General features: G+C 39.1%; 1 protein-coding gene across 8 annotated transcripts in view; it reads right to left on the reverse strand.

The window, feature by feature from the left end:
• The window catches only part of Mta3 (metastasis associated 1 family member 3), a 224,026-nt gene that overhangs the window by 63,567 nt on the left and 134,617 nt on the right, over window positions 1-25,842 (reverse strand). For all 8 annotated transcript variants that reach the window (XM_087215960.1, XM_087215959.1, XM_087215957.1 and 5 more), the window contains 4 exon segments: window positions 21,188-21,251; window positions 17,410-17,527; window positions 4,634-4,736; window positions 812-911 (listed from right to left, as the gene is read on the reverse strand). In XM_087215960.1, coding sequence (XP_087072086.1) covers window positions 812-911; window positions 4,634-4,736; window positions 17,410-17,527; window positions 21,188-21,251 — 385 coding nt within the window.

Genomic DNA, 25,842 nt, shown 5'->3' on the forward strand with positions numbered 1-25,842 from the left:
GCACAGCTGGCAGAGTGGTACACCTAAGTGAGGAAAGCAAGCTTCAACTGACCACCAAGGGAAAAAGTAAACAGATTTAGAATACAACCACAATGCAACCAACTAAGAAATAAGAGTCTGTTTCTAATGTAAACACACAAAACTTTAAATATTGACATTTTAAACACTGATGTATGGTAAAACACATACAACAGCAATAGTTTCAAGATGTGATTGCTTGGACATAAAAAAAAAAAGGGGCCAGGGATTTAGTTCAGTGGTTCTGCTGCCTGCCTTGTAAGCGCAAGGTCCCGAGTTCGATCCCCAGTACCAAAAGAAAAAAGCAAAAACAAACAAAAAGTAAGACATGATGACTTAATTGAGTATATAGATGTAACAGAAAACAAGCATAATGTGACAGCAGGTGTGTCAGAATGGTGAACTGTGTTCACCCCAAATTTGCTTTTATCCCCTTTAAACCTACTCCATGGAAGAGTCATTCTTATTTGTCTCAGCTCACAAAAAGAGGTGACCTCCGTGACAGTTAACCAACTATCCAACACAAATCAATCAGGGCTAACAGCCAGAAAGAGCTCACATCCATAATACTGCTATAATGGCTCGTTCATTCTTTCTTTCTCTTTTTTTTTGGGGGGGGGGGGGAGAGAAGATCTCTTTATGTTTTCCAGGCTGGCCCTGAACTCTCTATGTAGCACAAGCTGGCCTTGAACTCGTGGTGATCCTCCTGCCTCATCTGCCACACCCAGGCATAATGGTTTTCTAATTAAACAAGTAGCAAAACCAAAACCTCAAATTTCAAAAAGCATCTTACCAAGGTGATGTCTCGGGAAGCAGCAGCTGCGCTCATGTGCAAGCTTGGCTGCCTCACAGAGCTGCTGCAATCGAGAGCTCGAGCAAATGTCCCAACGGCACTGTAGAAGCCAAACACAAAGAGGAAACATTATACTTCTGATTTTTTTGTTTTAAAAAACAAATCTGAGCACTGAATGAAAAATTGTGAAAGAGAAAACAAGTTGTTGGATGTTTGAGAATCAAATGAAAAGTATTCTATCTGTAAGATTTGATATGGGTTGAACAACTATATTTTGAAAATCAAAAGTGTTCCAAAACCTAAACCTCTGCTGATAGTATGCAAGTGGAAAATTCCACATTCTGAAGCTTTGTTTCATGTAAAAAATTACTGAAAACATTGCAAAACGTTACCTTCAGCTACATGAATAAGGTATACGTGAAACATAAACATTTTTCTTATTTACAGTTGGGACCCATCCCCAAGGTATCTCCTTATATATATGCAAATACTCCAAAATCCAAAAATTGAAATCTGAAACACTTTTTGTTCTAAGCATTTTGGATAAGAGACACTATCTATCCTGTAACTGACAAGTCAATTTACTACTGTTAGAGGTAATTATAACTAAATCAAGAAAAAAGTAACCTGTGTGGACTTAAAGGAGGAAGAGAGGATCTATTATAAAATGCCACTGAGGGGCCAGAGTGGCCATGTAGCTCAGTGGTGCCGCGCCTGCCTGGCATGCACAAGGTCCTGAGTTCAATCCCCGTAACAAAAAAAAAACACTGAGAAAAAGAAAAAAAAAACCACTGAGTAAATCTTTCAGTATCAAATTTGCTCAAAAATTGCAAATCATGACCCCCTTTTTCCCACATCATGAAACCCCAACAATTCTTTTTTCCTTAGCACAACATAATATTAACTAGCAATCCCTTCCTATGAGAACTCAATATATAATAGACTTCTATTAAATCCCATTTTAAAAGGGAAGGCGAATTCCACAACATTCATTTTCACTTGTAACAATTTGGAAGGCCTTGCTGTAATGCAGAGCAGCACCATAACCTCAAGAATTGCAGCACGTGAAGACTCACTGTTTACTGTTTGCATTTTAGCTGAAAAGGTGTCTTTGGCACTTTAATTAAAATAACACATACCCCCAAAATTACCACAATGTACAGTTCAGTTATCACAACGTGAGTGCACTCAGGTGGCCAACATCCAAGCCTAGAAACAGATTCCTGTAGGCAAGCAGCCCCAGAACACTCTCATGCTCCTTTGCAATTCCTACTCTCCCCCTTCCTTCCCAACAGGAACCACTACTCTGGATTCTGACACCACATATTAGTTTTGCTCACACAATGTAGATACTTTTTTTAATGTTCAGCTTCCTTAGCTTAAAATTATGTTTGCAGAGTTATCCATGTTGTCAAATGGAGCTGTATTCATTCACTTTCCTTGCTATGGAGGATTCTTTCGGATCCCCACTCTCCACCCCCTCCTACACTGCTGATTACATGCTGTTTAGACACTGAATAATGCCACTAATGCCATCTGAGTACGTATCTTCTGGTGCACACAGATGTATGCATTTCTGCCGAGTGTAAATTTAGAAGTGGCAGGTCTGGGATACATAGTTCAAGGCTGGCCTGAATTATATAGCAAGACTCTATCAAAAAACCAACAATCAGGGTAGGGGATTTAGCTCAGTGGTTCCACCACCCGCCTCGAAAATGGAAAGTCCTGAGTTCAATCCCTGGTACAAAAAAAAAAAAACACACCCAACAGTCAATCAATAAATACTTGGCCAGGTGTGGTGGCATGGGTCTGTGATCCCAACACTCAGGAGGCTGAGGCAGGAGAATCTCCAGGCATTCAAGTCTAGCTTGGGCTACATAGTGAGTTCAAGCCACCTGAACTAAAAAGTGAGACCCTGTCTCAAAAAACAAAAACAACACCCATGTTTATTGCCGCACAGTTTGTAATAGCTAAAACTTGGAAACAGTCCATCAACTGGAGACTGGATAAAGAAGATGTGGGTTTTTCTTTTTTATGAAATGGAGTACTTCTCAGCCATAAAGAATGAGAAACTAGAGACATTTATAGCTAAGTGGATGTACATTGAGGCCATACTCTTAAGTGAAATAAATAGGACACACTTGTGTAAATACCAAATAGTTTCTCTGGTGTGAAAAACTAAAAGTGTAAATAAGGATCAAAAAGTGTAATTGACATTGTGAAATAAGAAGAAAAGGTCTAAAGGAGGAGAGGAAGTGGGAGGGGGTAGGGGAAAGAAAAGAAGGGAAAGGAAAAAATATGAGAAAAGGAAAAAATGGAAACAAAGTCTTTGTAAATAGGGAAGGGTGGAGGGGGTGAAAGGACGCCAGGGGAAGGGGAAAAAATAAGAACCAAGATGCATCATGTAAAGGTACAAGATCTCAATGAGGAATGTAACTGTACCGTACACCTAAAATGTACCAATAAACTTAATGGAGGTGGGGGGCCAAGCCGGGCATGGTGGTGCACACCTGTAGTCCCAGCACTCAGGAGGCTGAGGCAGGAGGATTACTGTAAGTTCAAGGCCAGCCTGGGCTACATAGTGAGTTCAAAACCAGCGTGAACTACAAACTAAGACCGTGTCTCAAAAAAACAAAACAAAATTGGCCTTAATTTATATTTACAAGATTATTTTTTAAAACAAATATTGGGAGGAAAAAAAGATACTAGATATATTCCTTAGTAACCCTCATTCTAGCTTCAAGGAAAAAGAAAATATATAGTCCTTGGCAATCAGAAAAAGGAGAAAGGCCAGGGTTTTAGCTCAGTGGCGCCAGGCCTGCCTCACCAAGCGCAAGGTCCTGAGTTCAATCCTGGGTACCAAAAAAAAAAAAAAAAAGAATGCAAATTAAATTTGAAAACTTCAATATCTCCTAAACAATCTATAATTCAGAAACCTTTTATGGAGTCTCTAGCCCAGGGGTTCCACCTCCAGTTCATTTTTATTCCTAAATCTGCAGAAAATAAAATTCTGCCTCATTCATTTTCTGAAGCAAAGAGGGATGAAGTAGGCTAGCCAGGCTGAAAGCTCTTAAAGGAAAGTCCCAGGCTTAGCAAGAGGCCTTATGTATGTGTACAGGCAGCAAGAAGAACCTGATCTGCACATTTCTGCTATTTCTTGAATGATCCAGTCTAGGAAAGCCCTGTCCAGCATAAAAGAAATCATTAAATACATGGAATTTGAGATGCTGAATTTCTTCATTATACGTTTCTCTTTTCAGAAGGCAGAAGCAAAAACATTGTGAATTCAAGGCCAGGCTGGGCTACATAAGTTCAAGGCCAACCTAGCTGCTTGGTGAGACTCTGCCTCAAAACAACTCAGAAGGCTGAGGCAGGAGGATTGCTGTGAGTTCAAATGCCAGCCTAGGATACATAGTGAATTCAAGGTCAGCCTGAACTACAAAGCAAAAAAATTTCTGTTGTCCTCATTATTCAGTAAAATTGAAATCTATTTTCATTAAAAACTGATATAATGGGGCTGGGGATTTAGCTCAGTCGTTCTGCCGCCTGCCTCGTTCGCAAACCCAAGGACCTGAGTTCAATCCCTGGTACCAAAAAAAAAACAAAAAAACACCAAAAAACGATATAATGATATTAATAACAAATTGTATGTACTTTTAGGAGGTGATGTGATATATACAGTATTAAGCTTTCTTATATAACTAGAAAAAGAATAATATATAACCAAAGCAGGACAGACTACAAAGAATGGAAAATACATATACCTATAAATTGTATCATAAAAAGAAAAGATATTTCTTGATTCACTAATTCCATACTTACCGTGCTACAACTAAAAACTGGTCAATCTGTCGATCTGTAAGTGGGCTATTTGGATCCCAAACTTTCACCTCCAATTTCGACTGTTCCCTCTCATCTGATTCTCCTGCCCAAGAATAAAGGAAATGGAACACTGTTACACAAAGCACACTGTCACTGACAGCTGATGACTATGGTCTCCACGGTACTGGAAATACTTCAATGTAAGATAAACAGTCATAGTTTGGTATATTCTTTCAGACAGCAAATGTACAACACCTGGTAAAGTGATCACTGATGATAATACAACAAACGTGGGCTGGGGATTTAGCTCAGTGGCACTGCACCTGCCTCAAAAGTCCAAGGTCCTGAGTTCCCCGCTACCGCGAAGAAATAAAAAAATACAACAAACCAACCACGGGGCATCCATGTTAGCTCGCACGTCCTGAGCACCTGTGCGAGTGAGGCACCAAGCTCAGGCTAAGGACTAAGAAAATGAAATAGCACCCCTGCCACAAAACACCTGGACTACGGTAAAATGTAGGTATCAATGTATGTGATACAAAGACGATGTCAAAGAAGTGTTATAAATATGGTTGTAAGAATCCAAAGATTATAGAGAAATGATTTCAGGCTAACTAGGAAACAACGTCATGAAGGAGGTAGTAGCATTTCTGCTAAGAATTGATGGGTATGAACCTGGCATGACGCTGCACTCCTGTAATCCCAGATGCACAAGAAGGATGCAGGAGAATCAAAAGTTCAAAGCCACACTGGGCAATTCAGGCAGGTCCTTTCTCAAAAAAAAAAAAAAAAAAAGGGCTAGGAATGTAGCTTAGCATTACAGCACTTGCCTAGAACGTGTAAGTCCCAGGGTTCATTCTCCAGTACCACCAAAAAAGAAAAACAAAAACTGAAGGGTATCAATATACTGGCATGAGAAGAGGACTTAAAAATGAAACTATGAACACAGTCATGAGATATTAAAAATGGGACAGAGGGCTGAGGATTTAGCTCAGTGGTTCCAGCACCTGCCTCGAAAGCGCAAGGTTCCGAGTTCGATCCCCGGTACCAAAAAAAAAAAAAATACTAAAAATGGGACAGAGAGGGCCAGGGATTTAGCTCAGTGATTCCACTGCCTGCCCTACAAGCACAAGGACCCGAATTCGATCCCCAGCACCAAAAAAAAGGGACAGAGAAAAAAACAACACATTTTGTCTGAAGGACAATAAAGGGAATGAGAAGAGATCACGATCTGAACATGTTATTGAAGATTCTACATAGATTTTCTTTTCTTTTAATTTTTTTTTAAAGACAGGATCTCAATAAGTTGCCCAGGGTGGCCTTAAATCGTCCTGCCTCAACTTCCCAAGCAGCTAGGATTACAGGCACATACCACCATGCCCAACTCACTGTATATTGATTTTCTGAACAGATTTTATTTGGAGGTAATGAGAAGCCCTGGTTTTTCAGTAAGGGAGTTAACAACATCAGAACAAAATTTCAAACGTCATACTTACCAGTGATACCTGATTTGCTCTACAGAGATAACTAATCAAGTCAGAAGTATCAAACTCTTCTAAGAGTTCCACCTGGAAGTAATGAGGGGCTGAAAGGTGACAGTGGCAACAGACCAAAGGGAGAAGATTCAGGAATGCCAGCAACACAGGGGTTGTACAAGGTTGATTTTTGTGAGCTGTACCAATAGAGTGGCATTAACAGAAAGAAAACTCAAACAGGAGGTGAGGGCCAAAGAAAGACACTAGAATGCAGGATGCTTTGTTTTAGAATACCTCACAAAAAGGTATAACCATTGTAGGCAGGACTGATAACATGACAGAGGATACTAATTAAAAACAGACTTGCTTTTTTCGGAACGGGTTTGCCTCAAGAGCACAGGTGTAATGAAAACCACCACTAAATCAAAGCCAACAAGGGAAAGGAAAAGACTCATCAATATCGTCGTCATCGGACATGTGGATTCAGGCAAGTCCACCACTACTGGCCATCTGATCTACAAATGTGGTGGCATTGACAAAAGAACCATTGAAAAATTTGAGAAGGAGGCTGCTGAGATGGGGAAGGGTTCTTTCAAGTACGCCTGGGTCTTGGATAAATTGAAAGCCGAGCTTGAGTGTGTTATCACCATTGACATCTTACTGTGGAAATTTGAGACCAGCAAGTATTATGCGACTATCACTGATGCTCCAGGACACAGAGACTTTATCAAAGACATGATTACAGGCACATCTCAGGCTGATTGTGCTGTCCTGATTGTTGCTGCTGGTGTTGGTGAATTCGAAGCTGGTATCTCCAAGAACAGGCAGACCCATGAGCATGCCCTTCTGGCTTACACGCTGGGTGTGAAACAACTCATTGTTGGTGTTAACAAAATGGATTCCACTGAGCTACCCTACAGCCAGAAGAGATACGAGGAAATTGTTAAGGAAGTCAGCACCTACATTAAGAAAATTGGCTATATGGGCCGGTGATTTAGCTCAGTGGTTCTGCTGCCTGCCTTGAAAGTGCAAGGTCCCGAGTTCAATCCCTGGTACCAAGAAAAAAAAAAAGAAAATTGGCTACAACCCTGACACAGTAGCTTTTGTGCCAATTTCTGGTTGGAATGGTGACAACATGCTGGAGCCAAGTGCTAACATGCCTTGGTTCAAGGGATGGTCACTCGTAAAGACGGCAATGCCAGTGGAACCATACTGCTTGAAGCTTTGGATTGCATCCTGCCACCCACTCACCCAATTGACAAGCCTTTGCGGCTGCCCCTCCAGGATGTCTACAAAATTGGTGGTATCGGTACAGTCCCTGTGGGCAGAGTGCAGACTGATGTTCTCAAACCTGGCAGGGTGGTCACCTTCGCACCAGTCAACTGAAGTAAAGTCTGTTGAAATGCACCATGAGGCTCTGAGTGAAGCTCTTCCCAGTGACAATGTGGGCTTCAACATCAAGAACGTGTCTGTCAAAGATGTTCATCGTGGCAATGTTGCTGGTGACAGCAAAAATGACCCACCAACGGAAGCAGCTGGTTTCACGGCTCAGGTGATTATCCTGAACCATCCAGGCCAGATCAGTGCTGGCTGTGCTCCTGTACTGGATTGCCATACAGCTCACATCGCTTGCAAGTTTGCTGAGCTGAAAGAAACGATTGATCGCCGGTCTGGTAAGAAGCTGGAAGATGGCCCCAAATTCTTGAAATCTGGTGATGCTGCCATCATTGACATGGTTCCAGGCAAGCCCATGTGTGTCGAGAGCTTCTCTGACTATCCACCTCTGGGTCGTTTTGCTGTTCGCAATATGAGACAGACAGTTGCTGTGGGTGTCATCAAAGCAATGGACAAGAAGGCTGCTGGAGCCGGCAAGGTCACCAAGTCTGCCCAGAAAGCTCAGAAGGCTAAATCAATATCACCCCAACACCTGCCACCCCAGTCTTAATCAGTGGTGGAAGACCGGTCTCAGAACTGTTTCTCCCAATTGGCCATTTAAGTTTAATAGTAAAAGACTGGTTAATGATAACAATGCATCATAAAACCTTCAGGAGGAAAGGAGAATGTGTTTTGTGGACCATTTGTTTTCTTTTTGTGTGTGACAGTTTTAAGTTATTAGCTTTTAAAATCACGTTTTAATGGAAACAACTTGAGCAAAAATCTGTCACAGAATTTTGAGACCCATTAAAATAAAGTTTAATGAGAAAAAAAATTAAAAAATTAAAATAAAAACAGACTTGCGGGTCAACTGGAATTTTGCTTTATACCTAAAGGTTCTCCTAGACTAGGAGCTCCCTGATGAGAGTAACTGATTCTGGCTTTGTTTTGGTTCTGATCACTGCATCTGTAATAACAGAGAGAATACCTCATACTGACTGACATCACACTATAACGCCAAAAAATGCCCTGATGACAAACCCAGGCTATGGGACGCATGGTGGGGGAGTAAACAGGTGTCAACAGAATGAGAGAAGACAGAATTTTGTGCCACCACATCTGCAGCCTCCAAGTCAGCCAGTGCTGTCAGGCTGGACAGCTGCTCAAAGGCAGGCAAGGCAGTGGGAGAGCTGGCTGCCACTCCCAGCCAGCCCAAAGCGGTTACAAACAGGGAGTAAGACCCAACAAATGTGAAAGGATTTCAATTTTCATACTTTTGTTTACTATCACTCTCTCTGTATCTTAGAAAAATACATATTACATAAGATAATAAAGGTAAAAAACATAGTAATGATAAAAATAACTTACACAGGGGCTGGGAGTGTGGTTCACTGGTATAGAACTTGCCTAGCACACATGAGGCCCTGGGTTCAAGACTCAACACAGGGGACAAAAATAAGATTAAGAAAATAAATGTGACTTTTATAAATAAATCTTAAGTAATGGTGACACAGTGCTAGTCAGGATTTAGCCCCTTCTTTTATATTCTGCAAAATTTAAGAGTGAGGCTATTTACTATTCCAATTTAAGCTGAATTGATAAATTTTGATTCCATCCATGGATTCTATAGCATACAGCAGACACAGAGTTTAGTGTAAGAATTCTAAATGACCGGGGCTGGGGATTTAGCTCAGTGGTTCTGGTGCCTGCCGCCAAAGTGCAAGGTCCCAAGTTTGATCCCTGGTACCAAAAACAAACAAACAAACAAACAAACAGAATTCTAAATGACCTCACTGCAAACAATAATAAAACACTCCTGAATGCCCTCATATTAATACCAAAATATAGGCAATGCTAGAGAATTAAAATAGCAACTACAACAAAAGAAAAAATATAGAAATATTCTGTGAAATAGTTGTACTCTAGATTAAACCGAGATCTCATTTTGGATTCACTAAATTATTATATTCCTATCACAGTCTGACCATCTTCACAAGGGAAAAACTGGCAAGCTCTTGAATTAACTTAATCATAATTTATATAAGCCAGCAGCAATCTTTGGAATAGCCCTATAACATTAGTTATGTATTCCATGCTCTGGTTATGTCTATTCTAGTCATTGTAATAATCTTACTTCTCTTTTCCATTTATGATTAAACAGGGCAATTCCCACATCATCAAAAAATGCAGCACAGGCCAGGGATTTAGCTCAGTGATTATGGTGCAAGGTCACAAGTTCGATCCCTGGCACCGAAAAAAAAAAAAAAAAAAAAAAGCAGCACATAAAGGTCTCCCGAACTTCTGAATTCCTATAAATGTATTACCAACTGACCACATGACGACTTTTTTTTTTTTTTTTTGGTACCGGGGATTGAACTCAGGTCCTTGTGCTTGAACAGCTGGCAGCGAGACCAGTGAGCTAAATCCCTGGCCCAATGACGACATTTTTTGCTTCCTATTTTTGCTTCATAGATGCTGGGAGAAATACAGACCCAGATAAGTTTTTGTTTTTTATTTTGGTACTGGGGATCGAACTCGGGACCTTGCGCTTGCAAAGCAGGCGCTGGAACCACTGAGCTAAATCCCCGGCCCCCCAGATATGTTTTTAATAGATTTCTTTTTTTTTTCCTGGTACCAGAGATCGAATTCAGGACCTTGAGCTTGCGAGGCAGGCGGCGGAACCATTGAGCTAAATCCCTGACGCCCAGATATGTTTTTATATGTTAGTTCTAACCCTCCTCTGGCTATATTTTAAGATTTCTAGAAAATTCTGACAATGCACTTCTTTAGTATATCCCTTAAGAGAACCTAAGGGTGTTCGCATACTCTAAAGAACTACGCCAGTATCACACTGTCATCCTAAAGGCCCTTTCCTGAACAAGTAAAATATTCTTTGTCCTAAATACAACTCATTTCCTTTGTAACAGCCATCTTAGGACTGTATTTATTATGTTACATTTAATTTAGAAACACACAAGGATTCCATTTATCACTATTTTTAATACTGTGTTGAAATTTCTGACCAATGTATTAAAATACGAATCAAAGGAATAAGTTAGCACAATGCCATCATAAAAATGAATATAGAAACTCAGTGGTATTTTAAAACAATAATAATGATGATGATGATGATGATGATGATGATGATAATGTAAAAAAAATCACATTCATTGTGACAAAAATATAAAACTAAGAAATAAAACTAAAGGTAGGTTTACATAAAGCAATTAAATGTTCAAAGAAAAGATGATTTGAGTAAAGAAAGAGCAAAGACAAGTTTAATGATTTAATTTTTGTACAAGAATCTCACTATATTAAATATGTAAGAATTTAGTCTTGAAGTTGGGTGTCTATAATTCTAGCACTTAGGAGGCTGAGGCAGGAGGACAACTGTGAGTTTGAAACCACCACAGGCTACATAATGAGTGCTAAGGCCAACCTGAACTACACAGCAAGCCCCTGTCTCAAAAAAAGAATTTAGTTTGAGGGTAGAAGAGATGACACAAGCCTGTAATCCTACCTACTTGAATGGCTGAGGCAGGAAGATCACATGTTCCAGCCCAGTCTGACCGACACAGAAAGTTCAAGGGTAGCTGGGACTCTGGAATGAGACCCTATCTCAAAATACACACACAAGGGCCAGGGATTTAGTTCATTGTTTCCGCCCCCTGCCTTGTAAGCTCAAGGACCCAAGTTCAAAAGAAAGAAAGAAAGAGAGAGAGAGAGAACCCTCCACAAAAACAATAAAGTTAAATTAAAAAAAAATAAGGGCTGGGATGTAGCTCAATGTGCTCCCTAGTTTTGATCTCCAGTACAACAACAACAAAAAAAACTTAAAAGAGCTCCCCAAAATTAAAAAATAAAAATTTAATTTTAGAAGTGAATGACTTTAAAAATCTAAGTCAAACAGCATTATCATCAAAATAAAAAAGGATTAAACTAAATGGGGAGCAAGAATAATCAAAACAATGTTGGGCGAGAGATATATCTCATCGGTTGCACATTTGCTTAGCCTTTCCAAGGCCTTGGTTCAATCGCCAGTACCACCAAAAAAGGTTGATCACAGATGCAGAAACAGACTAGAGTGTCTAAGAGTACATATTTGAAATTCTAAGTATCATTGTAATTATATGAATGTTAACTAGCACTTATTAAACACTTAACTCTATCCCAAGAACCAATAAAATAGCCAGGATGACAGGATGTTTAGCAGCCTCCCTGGTCTCTACCCTCCCTTTCAAACACTGGAGGAAATTTCTTCACATCTCCTTCATCTCAAAGCTTCCCCATTTGGTTTTAACACAGCACAAAATGACACAGATTTTGAAGCCACATCAGCTACTGCTTGCATTAGAGAAAGGCACTTCGGCAGAATTCCTATCTTTTTTACTTAAACTCTCCATAACGTTTTTCTTTTGTTGGGAAAAGCCTCCTGTGAATTGACACAATTTCTACTTTCTCTATTGACATTTTCCTGTTTACTATAACTGAGCTAATTCCAGTTTTTAAACATGCTATGGCAAAAGATATATTAATTCACTTTTTTTGGTACCAGGGATTGAACTCAGGACCTTGCACTTGAGAGGCAGGCATGGCGCCACTGAGCTAAATCCCCAGCCCCATATTAATACACTCTTTATTCTCAGAGACAGCTCCTGAAATTCCCAATCACTGGTGGCTGTTATTTAATTAGTAGCAGTAGACAGAGTGGCCAGGGGAGAAGTGACAGTCACAGCTAACAAGTGCCGGGCACTGTGCCAAATGCACTGTGAAAGGTATTTCTCTCCTTTACACATAATACCATGATCACCACATGCTAAGATACACCTCCACACGTTACCACTCCCTTTCTAAGGAGGAAGAAATGGGAAACTCATGAGGTTAAATCATTTCCCAAGTTTATCCAATTAAAATCTATCAGCTAGGTTTTTACCTAAGTCTGTGCAGTTAATTCTAGTTTAATAATTGTAACACTTTAACAATTAAATTTCTAATTAATGTGTAAAATAGATTTCTTTCTTTAAATTCTAATACTATATCTAAATTAATTCAAAATTTCTCAAATATGACATCTTTTTTCTATAGAAAAATCTATAGGTGGTTTACCCAAATTTAAAGCAAGATTTAAAATCTCTAGTTCTCGAGAGTTTGTTAGGTGGTGGGTAGCCATAAGTGAATTTTAAAACTACAAAGCAACAAAAAAGACTTTTTCACAAGCAAAAAAATGACAAAACAATCTTTCAGAATCCATCAAGAGATGTTCACAAGAAAGCCAGCCTGTATCATATTCTGGCATAGTGCTGCTGCTGCCACCTACCCGAGATATTAATTCCAGTTCTACATCCCATGCCAATGCAAATCGGAATCTGGCCACTGGTTAAAATGTACCCTTTTGAGAGTATCAAAAAGTTAGTAAGCACAGACTGCAGCTAGTCCTAAATATCTGCCTCTGAATATGGTATTTTCTATACTATGTCATTTTCCTACAACCAAGTACTATCTATATATGGATGTTTCTGTGATGCAACATCTGCTTTTCAAGTGTGATTTACTGGTATCCTGTTATGGTTTATATCTGGATGATCCCCCAAAGCCTCATTTGCTCAGAGGTGGGGCTTTTGGAAGGTGATTGGATTATGGAGGCTTATGGCTGACTTCTTGCTACAAGGTGGGGAACTGGGAACAGTGGCACACACCTGTAATCCCAGCTCTTTGGAGGCTAAGGCAGGAGGATCACTTCAAGTTCAAGGCCAAGCTAGGCTATACAGTTCAAAACCAGTCTGAACCACATAATGATACCCTATCTCAAGGAGTGGGGAGTCAGAAGAGGCAGGTCACTGAGAGCGGTGTCTAGAAGAATTTACCTCCTTACCTGGCTCCTCCCTTCACTCTGCTTTCTATCTACCAAGGCTTTAGCAACTCTCCTCTGCCATGCCACCCTCCCTTGAGCCACCCTGCTATGGACTGAAACCTCTAAAACCTGTGAGCCAAACTAAACTGTCCCTCCTTTAATTTGTTGGGTGCCTATTTTTGTGTCCAGGCAAGAAGTAAAGTGACTAATACATGTCCCTACTTGTCCTCTCTCCCCAAAATAAATTAAATAGAAAAAAAAAAAGAAGTTTGGGGGTTTTCTTGTCTGTTTTTTGTTCTTCAGTGCTGGGGGTTGAACCTAGCCAGGTAGGCAAGCACTCTACCACTGAGTTGCACCTCAACCCAGAAGGGGACTCTTTAAACCTTGCATCTAGTTGACTGCCTGATTATAAGAGAGAACCATTTTGGATACCCTAAATGCTACAGATTACAGTAAGAATCCAAAATGACTTCTTCATTTTTTATTTTAAAAATATATAGCATATTTTTCTAAAATCTACAAATGTGTTATTTTTCTTTGTTAAAAGATGAATACTTTGATCTCTGGTACCAAAAACAACAAAAGATGAATACACACAAATAAAGCCAAAGAGTTATAAACTTAAAAATAAACTTAGCAAAAAATATATAAAACCTATATGACTAAAAATGTATTTTTAAAAAGAATTCTCACTCCCACATTATTCAAAAGTAGCCTTTAAGAAAAAGAAACTTGTTTCTAGTTAGGACTTTTCATCATCAAAATGTCTGTTCTCCCTGGGATAACTTACAAGTTATCTGCAACCACAGCAAGAGTAGGTTCCTGGTGCTAGTCAAACAGATAATAAAGTTCACTGGGAAAATAAGCAAATAGCAATAGGTAAGAGAACGCTGAGAAGTAAGAGCTGTGATGAGCGACTAGTCTTAGGGGGCACCACCGAGTACTACTAATCCTCTGTAATTAAACAGCTAGGTGCAAGTGCAAGAACCCACAGACCAATGGGGACACAGAGAAATCGCTGAACTAGGCTCACATACTGCTCAGTATTTTAATATGATCACAATCTTCCAACCAAATCTGAATTCTAATGAAATTTGAAGGGAAAAAACTGACAAACTGATGATAAACTTCAACATTAAGGAAAAAAATTTTCAGATAAGATTCTTCCCCAGGAATTTTTGAAAAGGAATAATGAGGAAAACTTGCTCTACCATAAAACATGTAAGAGAGAGAAACAGGGATCTATTACACAATGAGTGGAACATTGCATAGACTATAAATTTTATAGCTAACAGTCTAGAAGAACATATTAAATTAATAACACTGGTTAACAGCAGTTAAAGGATAATGTGATGGAGTACTACTTTTTGTTTCCAGTATAACTGCAATTTCTGCCACATTCTGTGTTTTCTGGAGTAAAATTAATTCTATGATTGAAAAATGGGGAAAGGCAAAAGAGTATACTGCAGCCTTTTGTTATGCTAGGTTACAAGGGGACACGAATTCACCAAGCACTAACGTGCAGCTTATCTGGGAAGTTCACAGAGTGTGGAGGTGGGGCACTGGCCAGCAGCCAGCACGCTGTAATCCTCTGAACCAGCAGTCCACCAGGGCACCACAGGAGACTCAATGGGGTCTGCTCCCCCTTGTCCATAACAATATGACTCTTCTTGTTTTACTTACAGTTGTGTTGTACATTATTTCATTTAAAGAAAGCATAATATTGCCTGAATAAACCACTCACACAGAGGGCCTCCAGAGGAAACATTATCTTAAAAGTAAATGTGCACTGGTTAATGAAGACCAAGATCTACTATGTTAAAGAGTATACAGTCACATTTTCTAAATACAAAGGCTGCCTTAGACAGAGAGCTAACATAAGTCACAAGTTGTTAAGAATATTACCCGCAAGATAAACCTCAAACACTATAGGTCCTTTGTGAGGAGTGTAGAACTGTAAGCTTGCTACACTCCTAGCCTATGCTCAGTGCCCTAGAGGAACACAGGATCAATAGCTCAGGGAGTCCACTATTATAAAAGTCAAATGATAAAAACAGTTTAAAAGATTAAGAGAATGACATGGCCTGCAGAGTTGAAAGGAAGAGATTATAATTCAGAGAAAAGTATCCAAAGGCTCCTTGGACATGCATACATGTACAGAGATGGACTTTCTGAATTACCTAGGGTAATGTACGCTTGTCAAATACTCCCAAAACTGTATGTGAAAAAGGGAAGGGTTTATTGGACATAAATTATAAATTAACTAAAATAAGGAAAATATCCATGTACAAATAGAACTTAGAAGACAACTTGGCATTTTCTACAAAGTTAAAACACATGAGCCCTATGACTTAGCTATTTTACATCTAGGAACATATTTTCCAGTTATATCTGCAAGTGTACAATGATTCATTATAGAAAAGGATACTCACTATAGCACTATTTATAAAATTTTAAAACCAAGTGTTTATATGAAATAATGTTCACTGAAAGAAAGAAGGGTGCGTATTAATCAAGAGCCCAGTAACTCTAATAATCACTGTTGCTGAGGGATGTAGCTCAGCAGAAGAACATTGCCTACTGTGCACAAGGCCCTGGGTTCCATCTCCAGTGTCATAGAAAGAAAAGAAAAGAATATGCCATTTCACTTCCAGAGAGTTATACTGAAAATAAATCTCTACCTCCCAAATACATGTATACCTTATCTGCCAGAATCATTTTTAATATCATGAAAAAGCAAACATCTATCATTAGGAGACTAGAAAGAAAACTATGATGCATCCAAGGAAATACAAGAACAATCACTAAACAGTCACTGTGAAGTCTGTCTCAAGGAAAGATGGCAACTGTACACCTAAGAAGACTGAAAGCAGCAGCTGCACAACAAAACATGCACTTCCCCTCTGCACATGGGCTCCCCTGCATGGACTGTAAACCAGAGTGTGAACAAAGAAACATCCTGAACATTAACAGTGATCACTGGTTTAGCATGGTACATAATACACTGCCTTACCCGGGTATTTTGTTTTTTAATGGATATTTTGTTGGGTTTTGCAGGTACCGGGTATTGACTCCAGGGCCTTTGCATTGAGCCACATCCTTTTTACATTTTATTTTTGAAACAAGTTCTCACTAAGTTGCCCAGGCTGGCTTCTATCTTTCACTCCTCCTGCCTCATCCTCCCAAGTAGCTGGGATCATAAGCATGTGCTACTGTGACTGGCAGTGTTAGTATTAAAAAATAAAGATTTTAGTGTATGGTTCTAATTGGAAAAAGAAAACTAGGTCTCCCTAGGAAGATCTGTTTTTAAAATGCAAACCTTTAAATTCATCTGGTATATATACACTATCCAGACCAGGAAAATCCCCACCAAAATGTGAGTGTTCATGAGACTCCACAGCCACCTGGGATACATTACTTCAAGAAAGTCAAGAATCTCAGGGCATGAGCATATCACATTAAAACATAAGTTAACAGGTCAGGGATTTAGCTCAGTGGTTCCACTGCCTGCTCTGCAAGCAGAAGGACCCAAGTTTGATCCCTGGTACCCCCCCCCAAAAAAAAAATAAGTTAATACTAACAATCTTAAAGTTGCACTTTAAAATACAGCCATAAGGTCAGGGATTTAGCTCAGTGGTTCAGGTGCCTGCCTCGCAAGCACAAGGTCCCGAGCTCAATACCAAGTTCAAAAAAAAAAAAAAAAAAATACAGCCATAAAAATAGGAAGTCATTCGATCCCCGGTACCAAAAAAAGAAAGAAAGAAACAAAGAAACAAAAAAATAGGAAGTCATAAATGTTTTTTGTTTTTTTTTGTACTGGGGATTGAACTCGGATTCTTGCGCTTGTGAGGCAGGCAGCGGAAACCACTGAGCTCAATCCCCAGCAGTAAGTCATAAACGAATAACTGATCAGATAAAATTTTTCCATGGCTATTTATTATGTTGCTAAAATTATGAAGACTCATAACTTTTAAACTACCCTGAAAATTGCTGCTTCTTCCATATGAGAACAAGAATAATTTTTGAATTTCAAAATGAGAGTTTTCACAAGACTTGAAAGCCAAGGGAAAACATACCTTCTAGGAGCATTTCTGGAATGTCTGCTTGGTATCTAGGACCCACTCTAATTTCACCTTTGTCAGCTAATAAGGTCTTCACTGAGGGGTCATAGACCAATGAGTAGAAAAATGTGTCCTGAAAAAGATGACAAAGAATGCCTAGGTAAACAATTTCTTCTATTTTCTATAAAGCAATAATATCAATGTCACAATAATGAAAGCATAAACGAGGGAGTGGTGAAGAAATTCATAAATCTTTAAGGAGAGTATGGTGTTACTATCATGTAAAATAGTGTTAAAGCCAAAAGAAATAGCTTTAAATAAAAGAGACTATAAAGTTTTACTATGTGTTTCAGTTTGAAAGAAAATCATTAACTGCTCTAAAGCAGAGTTTTGAATAGCTAGCAAAGTTAAACCACTCCAATTGAAAACCCCTAAAATCAAGTACTGTATCTCCTAACTAAATAAAATCCCCACCAAACAGCAGGGATGCCTTCATGGATACCAGGCACTTTTACTCTCAAAATGTCCCTCACACATTTTTTGGGGGGGTACTGGGAATCGAACTCAGGACCTTGCGCTTGCAAGGCAGGTGCCGGAACCACTGAGCTAAATCCCCAGCCCCCTCACACATTTTTTTCAAAAATTTTAATGGCACAAAAATCACACACTGACTATGTAAGAGTTGAACTTACAGGCAGCCTATCAATATCATTGTAGAAATTTAATTAAACATTAATTATAACCAGAATCCTTTCCATTTTGAAGCACACATATGTGTATAGATAGGCATTAAAAATAAACAAGCACACATCTCATATACTCCATGATCCCTTAAAAACCTCAAATGCCCTAGAAGTACTGAGCCTAGTAGATAAAAATGACTGGGCCACCAGACTTTTGATGAATTCTGCAGAGCAACTGGCATATGAACCAACAAAGTCCTATCTTCTGTTTCCTGTTAGGATCCAGAAATCATCTATCAAAACTCCGCATTCTACCCCAGAAGGGCCTATCCCTACCACCATCAGCATGTCACCAAGACCAGCCGTGGAAGCCATCAAACTATAAGGATCTCTCTCCTTTTAGGATTTTTAATAGGGAGAAAGGAATAAAAAGTTATTCCATCCAATGAGAAACTCTGTACAGTATTTTAACAATGGGTCACTGTCAGGAGAAAAGATTAAACTACTGTTAAAAAGGAAACAAAAATGTGGCATTTATGCCTATCTTAAAATAGTGAGGAAAAAAAAATCCATAAATATACAGACCATCCTCCTTAACAGAGAGGATGATCATTATGTAGTCAGGTTTTGTTGGCTGTTTTGTTTTATAGACATCAGCAAATATTACTCAGGAACTGACAATATTGTTACTGGCTCACCATCAGATTTAAAAGCAGAGTTATTTCAGGTCACTTTTAATTGCAAAGTTTATGAACATGATACAACAATTTAAAAAGAGACCTTGCCATAATCCATACAAAAATGAAATAAAACCATTATTTAGGGTCAAATATATGCTTACAATTCTTAGCTATGTTTAATTTACCATAGAAGTTACAAAAAGCAAAAAAGAGTGGGTCTTGCGGGGGGCAGTGCCAAGAGCCTTCATACTGACCTACAACAACAACCCCCCTTTTTTGGTGTCAGTCTACCTAAGCCCCTAAGGTGCCCAGGCAAGGCTCAAAATTGTGATCCTGCTGCCCCAGCCTTCTAGAGTGCTGAGATTACAGGTGATGTGTGAATTTCAAGAACACAGAGTTACAAGCAAATTTGTTCTTTGGGTTACCAACTTCAAATATACCAATCTCAATAATATGAGGGCCATGTAATAAACAGTGTAGCAAAACTAAATCACACAAAGTGTTTTTCAACTTGAATAAAGTATATTATTGAAGACATTTCCTTTTCCTAATCTTCCTCTCCTGCAAAGACAATGACCCTGGGCCAAAGATGTAGCTCATTGGCACCGCGCCTGCCTGGCAAATACAAAGTCCTGAGTTCGATATCCCCACAACCCTGGCGGGGGAGGGGGGGAGACGCACACCCCCCCACACACACACAGATTAGTTTCTAAAACACACTGAAGTCAGTTCCTACCCCCAAACCCTGATAAAGAACTAAACAGTTAAAAATCAAGTGGACAGGGGTGAAATTCTAAAGATTACTAATTTCCATCAACTAAAATCCTTAGCATATAGAACAAATTAGAAAAGAAAAGGCTTTTTTTCCCCAGTACTGGGGCCTGAACCCAGGGTCTTCTGCATGGTACACAAGTGCTCCACCACTGAGCTACATCCTCAGCCCTCAATCTTCTTTTTATACATTCGTCTCTCTTAGGCAGATACACCAATAAAATTCACAAAACACACTATTTTGCCATTTTAATTTCTGCTTCTGTGAACCAACATCAATTTCTAAATATTATCACTATCAATCATTCTTATACATACTGATGATAAAAACCTACCTTTCTAAATTTCAAAACCTAAGTTATAAAGACTACTGTTTATGTGCCTTGTATTTTTTTAAAATTTTATATTAGGTATTCTAACAAACAGTAACTCTCCAGCATGTGCATCAAAGCTTGTCTGCCGTTTTCATTTGTGATAGTAATAAAGAATTTTTAGAAGTAAATATTCATACCTAATAGTTTAAAAAGGAAAGATACAGTAAAGTAACAGAGAATCTGGGGAGCAGCTCAGCGGTAGAGCACCTGCCTGGTTCTTACCTCAGTACTGTCCCCCAAAAGGGGGGAAGGACGTAAAACAATAAATTAAATACTAAAACACTATTCTCATAATACAAATGATACTGTTTTAAAGATTGTCTAAAAATACACATAAGGTAGAATGTCCTGTTTATAAAGAATGTCTTCCCTCCAATGAAGTCTATACAACTTGTTAAATACATTTCTTGTCGAAATTTGGTGAAAGAAGTATTTTTAACTGAGAAACTTCACTAGGATTCCAGAAAGAAAAGAGATCATCAATGGCAAACTCTCTTCTGGAAAAAGTGTAAAAGAAAAGCCTCCAACCCCTTTTTTGGAGTCAAGGTCTTCCAATGTAGTCCAGGATGGCCTTCAACACACTAGGAAGTCCAATCTGGCCTGGAACTCACAGTGATCCTCCTGCCTCAGCCTCCCTAGTGCTAGGATTACAGGCATGTGCCACCATGCCTGGCAAATGCCATTTATTTTTTTAAATGAAAATAAAACTGGGTGCAGTGACCCACACCTATATCCTGGCCACTTGTGAGGCTGAGGCAAGAGGATCACTAGTCATTTGAGACCACAGTGGGCAACTTAAGACTGTCTCAAAATAAAAAAAAGTCTGCAGATATAGCTCAATGATAGAGTCCAATCCATAGTACCATACTAAGAGGGGGAGGAGAGAGAACAAGCATAATGATAAAGCACTTATTTCATGAAGCTGAAAGTACTTATCTAAGCCATGTGCTATAGTTTATAAACTTGAATTGTCAATTAAACTTTAATTGGTGACTGAAAAACAGTTTTGTTCTTATCTCACTTAACCAGGAAAACAAAATTACCAAAACTCCTTCTAGTCATTACACCTTTATTGCAACACTTCTATAACAGTGCAATAATACCTTAGTACAAAAGGCAACACATTCAGAGATAGGGCCAGGGATTTAGCTCAGTGGTTCTGGCGCCTGCCTCGCAAGCACAAGGTCCCGAGTTTGATCCCCAGTACCAAAAAACAAAACAAAATAAAAATTCAGAGGTATCTGCTTCAATAACAGAAAACAAAATAAGAATGGCTGTGAATTACCTCTTTATCAAGATATGACAACACGGATTCTGTCTCATTCAAAAGGGCAACACTGCATTTTCCCCTGTTGAAAGAGAAAAATATGAACAACGTGATCGCTTACCTTCACAAGAAGTATATAAAAAGTTAATATTCAAATCATAGGGTTAAAAACGTAGGTGACAGGAACATACTTACATGTACATATTTCAACTACTTAAACCTGCTTTATAACCCTGGTGTTAGATTACCTGTGAAACAAAGCCAACTTGGAAGGCAATTACGGAAAGCCCAACCTGGAGAAGGAATGGAGACGAGTAGTAAACCCGTACAACATACATTTGAATAGGTAATTTCTAATCAAGGGGGGGAAAAGGAGGACAGTGAGACCTTCAGACTGTTTCTGAATCCATAAACAGGTATCATGAAAGCCATGTAAGAGGTTGGATGCCTGTAATCCCTGTTACTTGGGAGGCTGAAGCAGGAGGATCTCAACTTGAGCCCAGCCCGGGCAACTTAGCAAGACCCCGTTTCCAAATAATAATAACAGCTAAGGATGTGGCTCAGTGATCCCTGGGCTCAATTTCAAAGTACTACCAGATAATTTTATACAGGGGCTCCTTGGACAAAGACATCACCATACAAACTGGCACCAAAAATAATGTTCAAATTTCAGCCAGGCATGGTGGCACGCACCTGTGATCCCAGCACTGTAGAGGCTGAGGCAGGATCGCTGTGAGTTCTAGGCCAGACTGGGCTACCTAGTGTGTTCAAGGCCGGCCTGAACTACGCAGCGAGACCCTAATTTTTTTATTTCTTAAGCAATCGATGTATATGAGAACTAAAAAATAATATAAGTGTCATGATGTAAACAACTTACTTTTGCCAAAACCATTCTAAAAACTAGTTAAAATGTAAACACAAGGAACTGCTTTATAACAAGGAGCAAAATAAACGTCCTCAAATTCATGGACCTTGAGGAGCATTTACCTCTGACCACAGCCTTAGGTGCAACTCCACAAATGACAATCTATTTTAAATGGCTTGCCTAGACTTTGAAAAGAAACTATAGTTATACAGGTAAGAGGACTTAATGTAAGTACTTTCAAAATTATTCTCACCAGCTTGAAAATTTCACTGTAACTCCAAATTTAGCAGGGCAATTTTGACAAATTATTCAGCTTTTAGATATTGGTCAGGGCTCACAAAATATCTTTGAAATGTTATAATGCCTGGCTGGAGATATAGCTCAGTAATAGAGCACTTGCCTACCATGAACAAAGGCCTGTTCACCCAGCACCAAAAAACAAAAACACCTAAAATGTCATAGTGTCATTCAATATTTCTACACAAGTCAAAAGAGCCTCACAAATCAACATGGAAAGACAAACACGTCACATAAGAAACAAGAACTTACGCTTGGATTACCACAGCAAAGTACAATTCAAAGAAAAACAATTACTGAAAGCAACATAAAAATTAAAATGCTAATAAATTCATCAAAAAGTTAGTTTTCAAAATGTTTGCAACACTATACTCCTTGAATTTCAATTTTAAAAATTCCTATTAAAAGCTGTTATGGTGATCCCAGCATGAGGGAGGCTGAGGCAGGGGGATCACCAGGAGTTCCAGGCCAGCCTGGGCAACATATTGAGTTTAAGACCAGCCTGAACTACATAGCAAAACCTTGCCTCGAGAAAAAAAAGAAAGAAAAAGAAAATGAAAACAATCCTCTTGAAAATCCTCAAAAAATTTTCAAATTACTTTGGGTTAATATCACTTAGATTTCTCTGAGAGGATATGGTTATTTCCATATCATTCTGACAAATCTCTATTTGGTTAAGAGTAAGAAGAGTTTGTTTCTCTAACGTCTTATTTATGCATAATAGTGAAGCAGAAAAATTAACATTATTACTTCACCATATATAACAACACTGAAAGTCAAAAAATACCCAATGTGCTCTACAAACCGCAGAATGCCAACCAAGGAGAGGAGCATGGTGCACCGACACACATGGTGCTCACACCCATGGCGCTACAGGGGTGCACCCAACGTCCAGACTCTCTCCCCCAACAGCTAACAAAGCAGTATTTCTCACATTTGATACTGAATCACTTAGATGGAATAAAGCTTTTTGTTTGAAGATCCCTAAAGTTGGGTCTGTTGGGTTTAATCCATGACAGCAGAACCTACTGAAGTTTACTTTAAAGGTTCTACTATCTTCAATAGCCACTTGAATTTGAAGGGCAAACAGACACTGAAAATTCATACAGGGCCTGGGATTTAGCTCAGTGGTTTCGCCACCTGCTGCGCAAGCACAAGGACCCAAGTTCGATCCCCAGTACCAAAAAAAAAGAAAATTCACACAAACAATATACTACTTAGAAGTCTCCTCTAGGGGCCAGGGACTTAGCTCAGTGGTTCCAGCGACTGCCTCGAAAGTGCAAGGTCCTGAGTTCAATCCCCGGTACCAAAAAAGATTAATAAAAAAATAGAAGTTTTTTCTATACTGTCTGAAATGGCAAAAGAATTTAAATTATCAAATATATATATGCACTGATTCATTCATTCATTATAAACCAGGCATGGTAGCACATATCTATAATCCCAGCACTTTGGGCAGCTGAAGCAGGAAGACTGTCAAGTTCCAACGCTGCCTGGGCAACTTAGTGAGATTGTGTCTCAAAATGAAAAAAAAAAAAAAGAGCTAGGGGTGGAGCTGGGTGTGGTGGTGCACAGCTGTAATCTCAGCACTTCCAAGGGTAAGGCAGAAGAATCACTCACTACTAGTTCAGGCCAGCCTAAACCTAGCAAAACTGTCTCAAAACAAACAAAAAAACAGATGGATGCCAGTTCTTGGCTAGACTGGGCTATCTAGTGAGTTCAAGAATAGACTGAACTACAGTGAGACCCTGTTTCAAGCAAAACAAGAAAACAAACAGATGTGGTGGGGCATGCCTGTAATCCCAGCACGTGGGAGGCTAAAACAGAACGATCACTAGGAGTTTGAGGTCAGCCTGGGGTACACAGTGAGTTCAAGGCCAGCCTGAGCTACATAGCAAGATCCTGTCTCAAAAAAACAAACAAAAAAATTGTTTTTCCTTTATTTTTTCAGTACCGGGAATCAAACTCCAGACCTTATGCTTGGAGACAGGCGCAGTACCACTGAGCTACATGAACCCCCCTCAAAGATCTTTTTAAAAAGGAGTTGGAGATATAGCTCAGGGTGCAGGCCCCATGTTCAACCCTGAGTACCCAAAACAAAAAAATAAAAACCACAAAAGCTAGTTTCAGGGGGGTGGGGTGGAGGGATTTAGCTCAGTGGTTCTACCACCTGCTCCTCAAGCGCAACGTCCCAAGTTTGAACCCCAGTACCAAAAAAACCAAAAAACAAAAGCTGGTTTCACTGTTTCATTCACGGCCCAAGGTTTCAAAACCTGTAGAAGGATACCTAGCCAATCTAAAACACAAGTTGATTTGGGGGCTGCAGCTATTAAGCAAAGATGAAAGGATAATAAGTGATTTGAGTTTTTAAATCTCTTTAATTTAGCTATATTATATTTTTCCCAAATTAAAATAAAAATCTAACACTTAAGTTTTTCAAGTACATATATTAACTGCTAACAAAGTAAGAGATTTGAGTCAGAATTATCTTACGAAGTAAATATGAATATGTAATGAACACATGTGATACCATGCCAAAAGTTGTTGATAAAAATGGTTTAAAAAGATTTAAAGCACTGGCTTCTGTTATGCCTAACAAATCTTGGCTCACAGATTTAAAAAAAAAATTCAATCTAACCCAACCTATGGAACTATTATCAAATTCTGATGCAAGGGGCTGGGGATTTAGCTCAGTAGTTCCAGGGCCGGCTCAAGGTCCCAAGTTCCATCCACCATACCAAAACAAAACAAAAAAAAAGATCCAAGAACTTCTGATACTATAACCTAAATGATTTATGCTGAGTCTGAAGCAATGAACCTGTCTCTTTCACAATATTTAATTCTTAAGAAATAAGGATACCCAAACACAATGTAAACTACATCAAAGGCTTTAATGCAAAGCAAGATCACCCCAGGACCATATAATCATTCACACTGTTTTCTACACGGAAGCACAAAATATGCAATTTCCACCAAAAAATCACACATTCCCCTTATACCATGCAAGTTTTTAGAAGTGTGCTGTTTCAAAGACTATGTAGAGACTTTGTATACATAATTTTGACAAACACGGCCCCATGTTGAACAAAAGGGGCTATTAAGCATAGAATCTGCTACTTGTTTGACACTACTTTCAAAATAATCCTAGCCTCAAAAAACATACTTTTTTTTTTCTTTTCAAAAAACATACTTTAATACTGTGTTTACAGGGCTGTAGCTGTAGCTTGGTGGTACAGTACATGCTTAGCACACTTGAGGTCTTGGGTTTAATCCTTAGCACTCAAAAAACAAACAAAAAAAGTTAACAAGTAAGTGGGAGCCAGGTATGGTGGCAAACACCAGTAATCCTGTCTTCCTGAAAATAAGACCTAGCCAAAAAGAAATAATCAGCCTTGAAAACTAGAGATCAAAAATGTCAGCCCCCATGGCCAGGCACGGTGGTGCATGTCTGTAATCCTAGCACTCGGGAGGCTGAGACAGGAGGATCACCATGAGTTTGAGGCCAGCCTGG

Source organism: Heterocephalus glaber, unplaced genomic scaffold, assembly GCF_053883595.1.
Source record: "Heterocephalus glaber isolate CG9 unplaced genomic scaffold, H.glaber_assembly_v1.0 deba00001457, whole genome shotgun sequence".
Classification (NCBI taxonomy): domain Eukaryota; kingdom Metazoa; phylum Chordata; class Mammalia; order Rodentia; family Bathyergidae; genus Heterocephalus; species Heterocephalus glaber.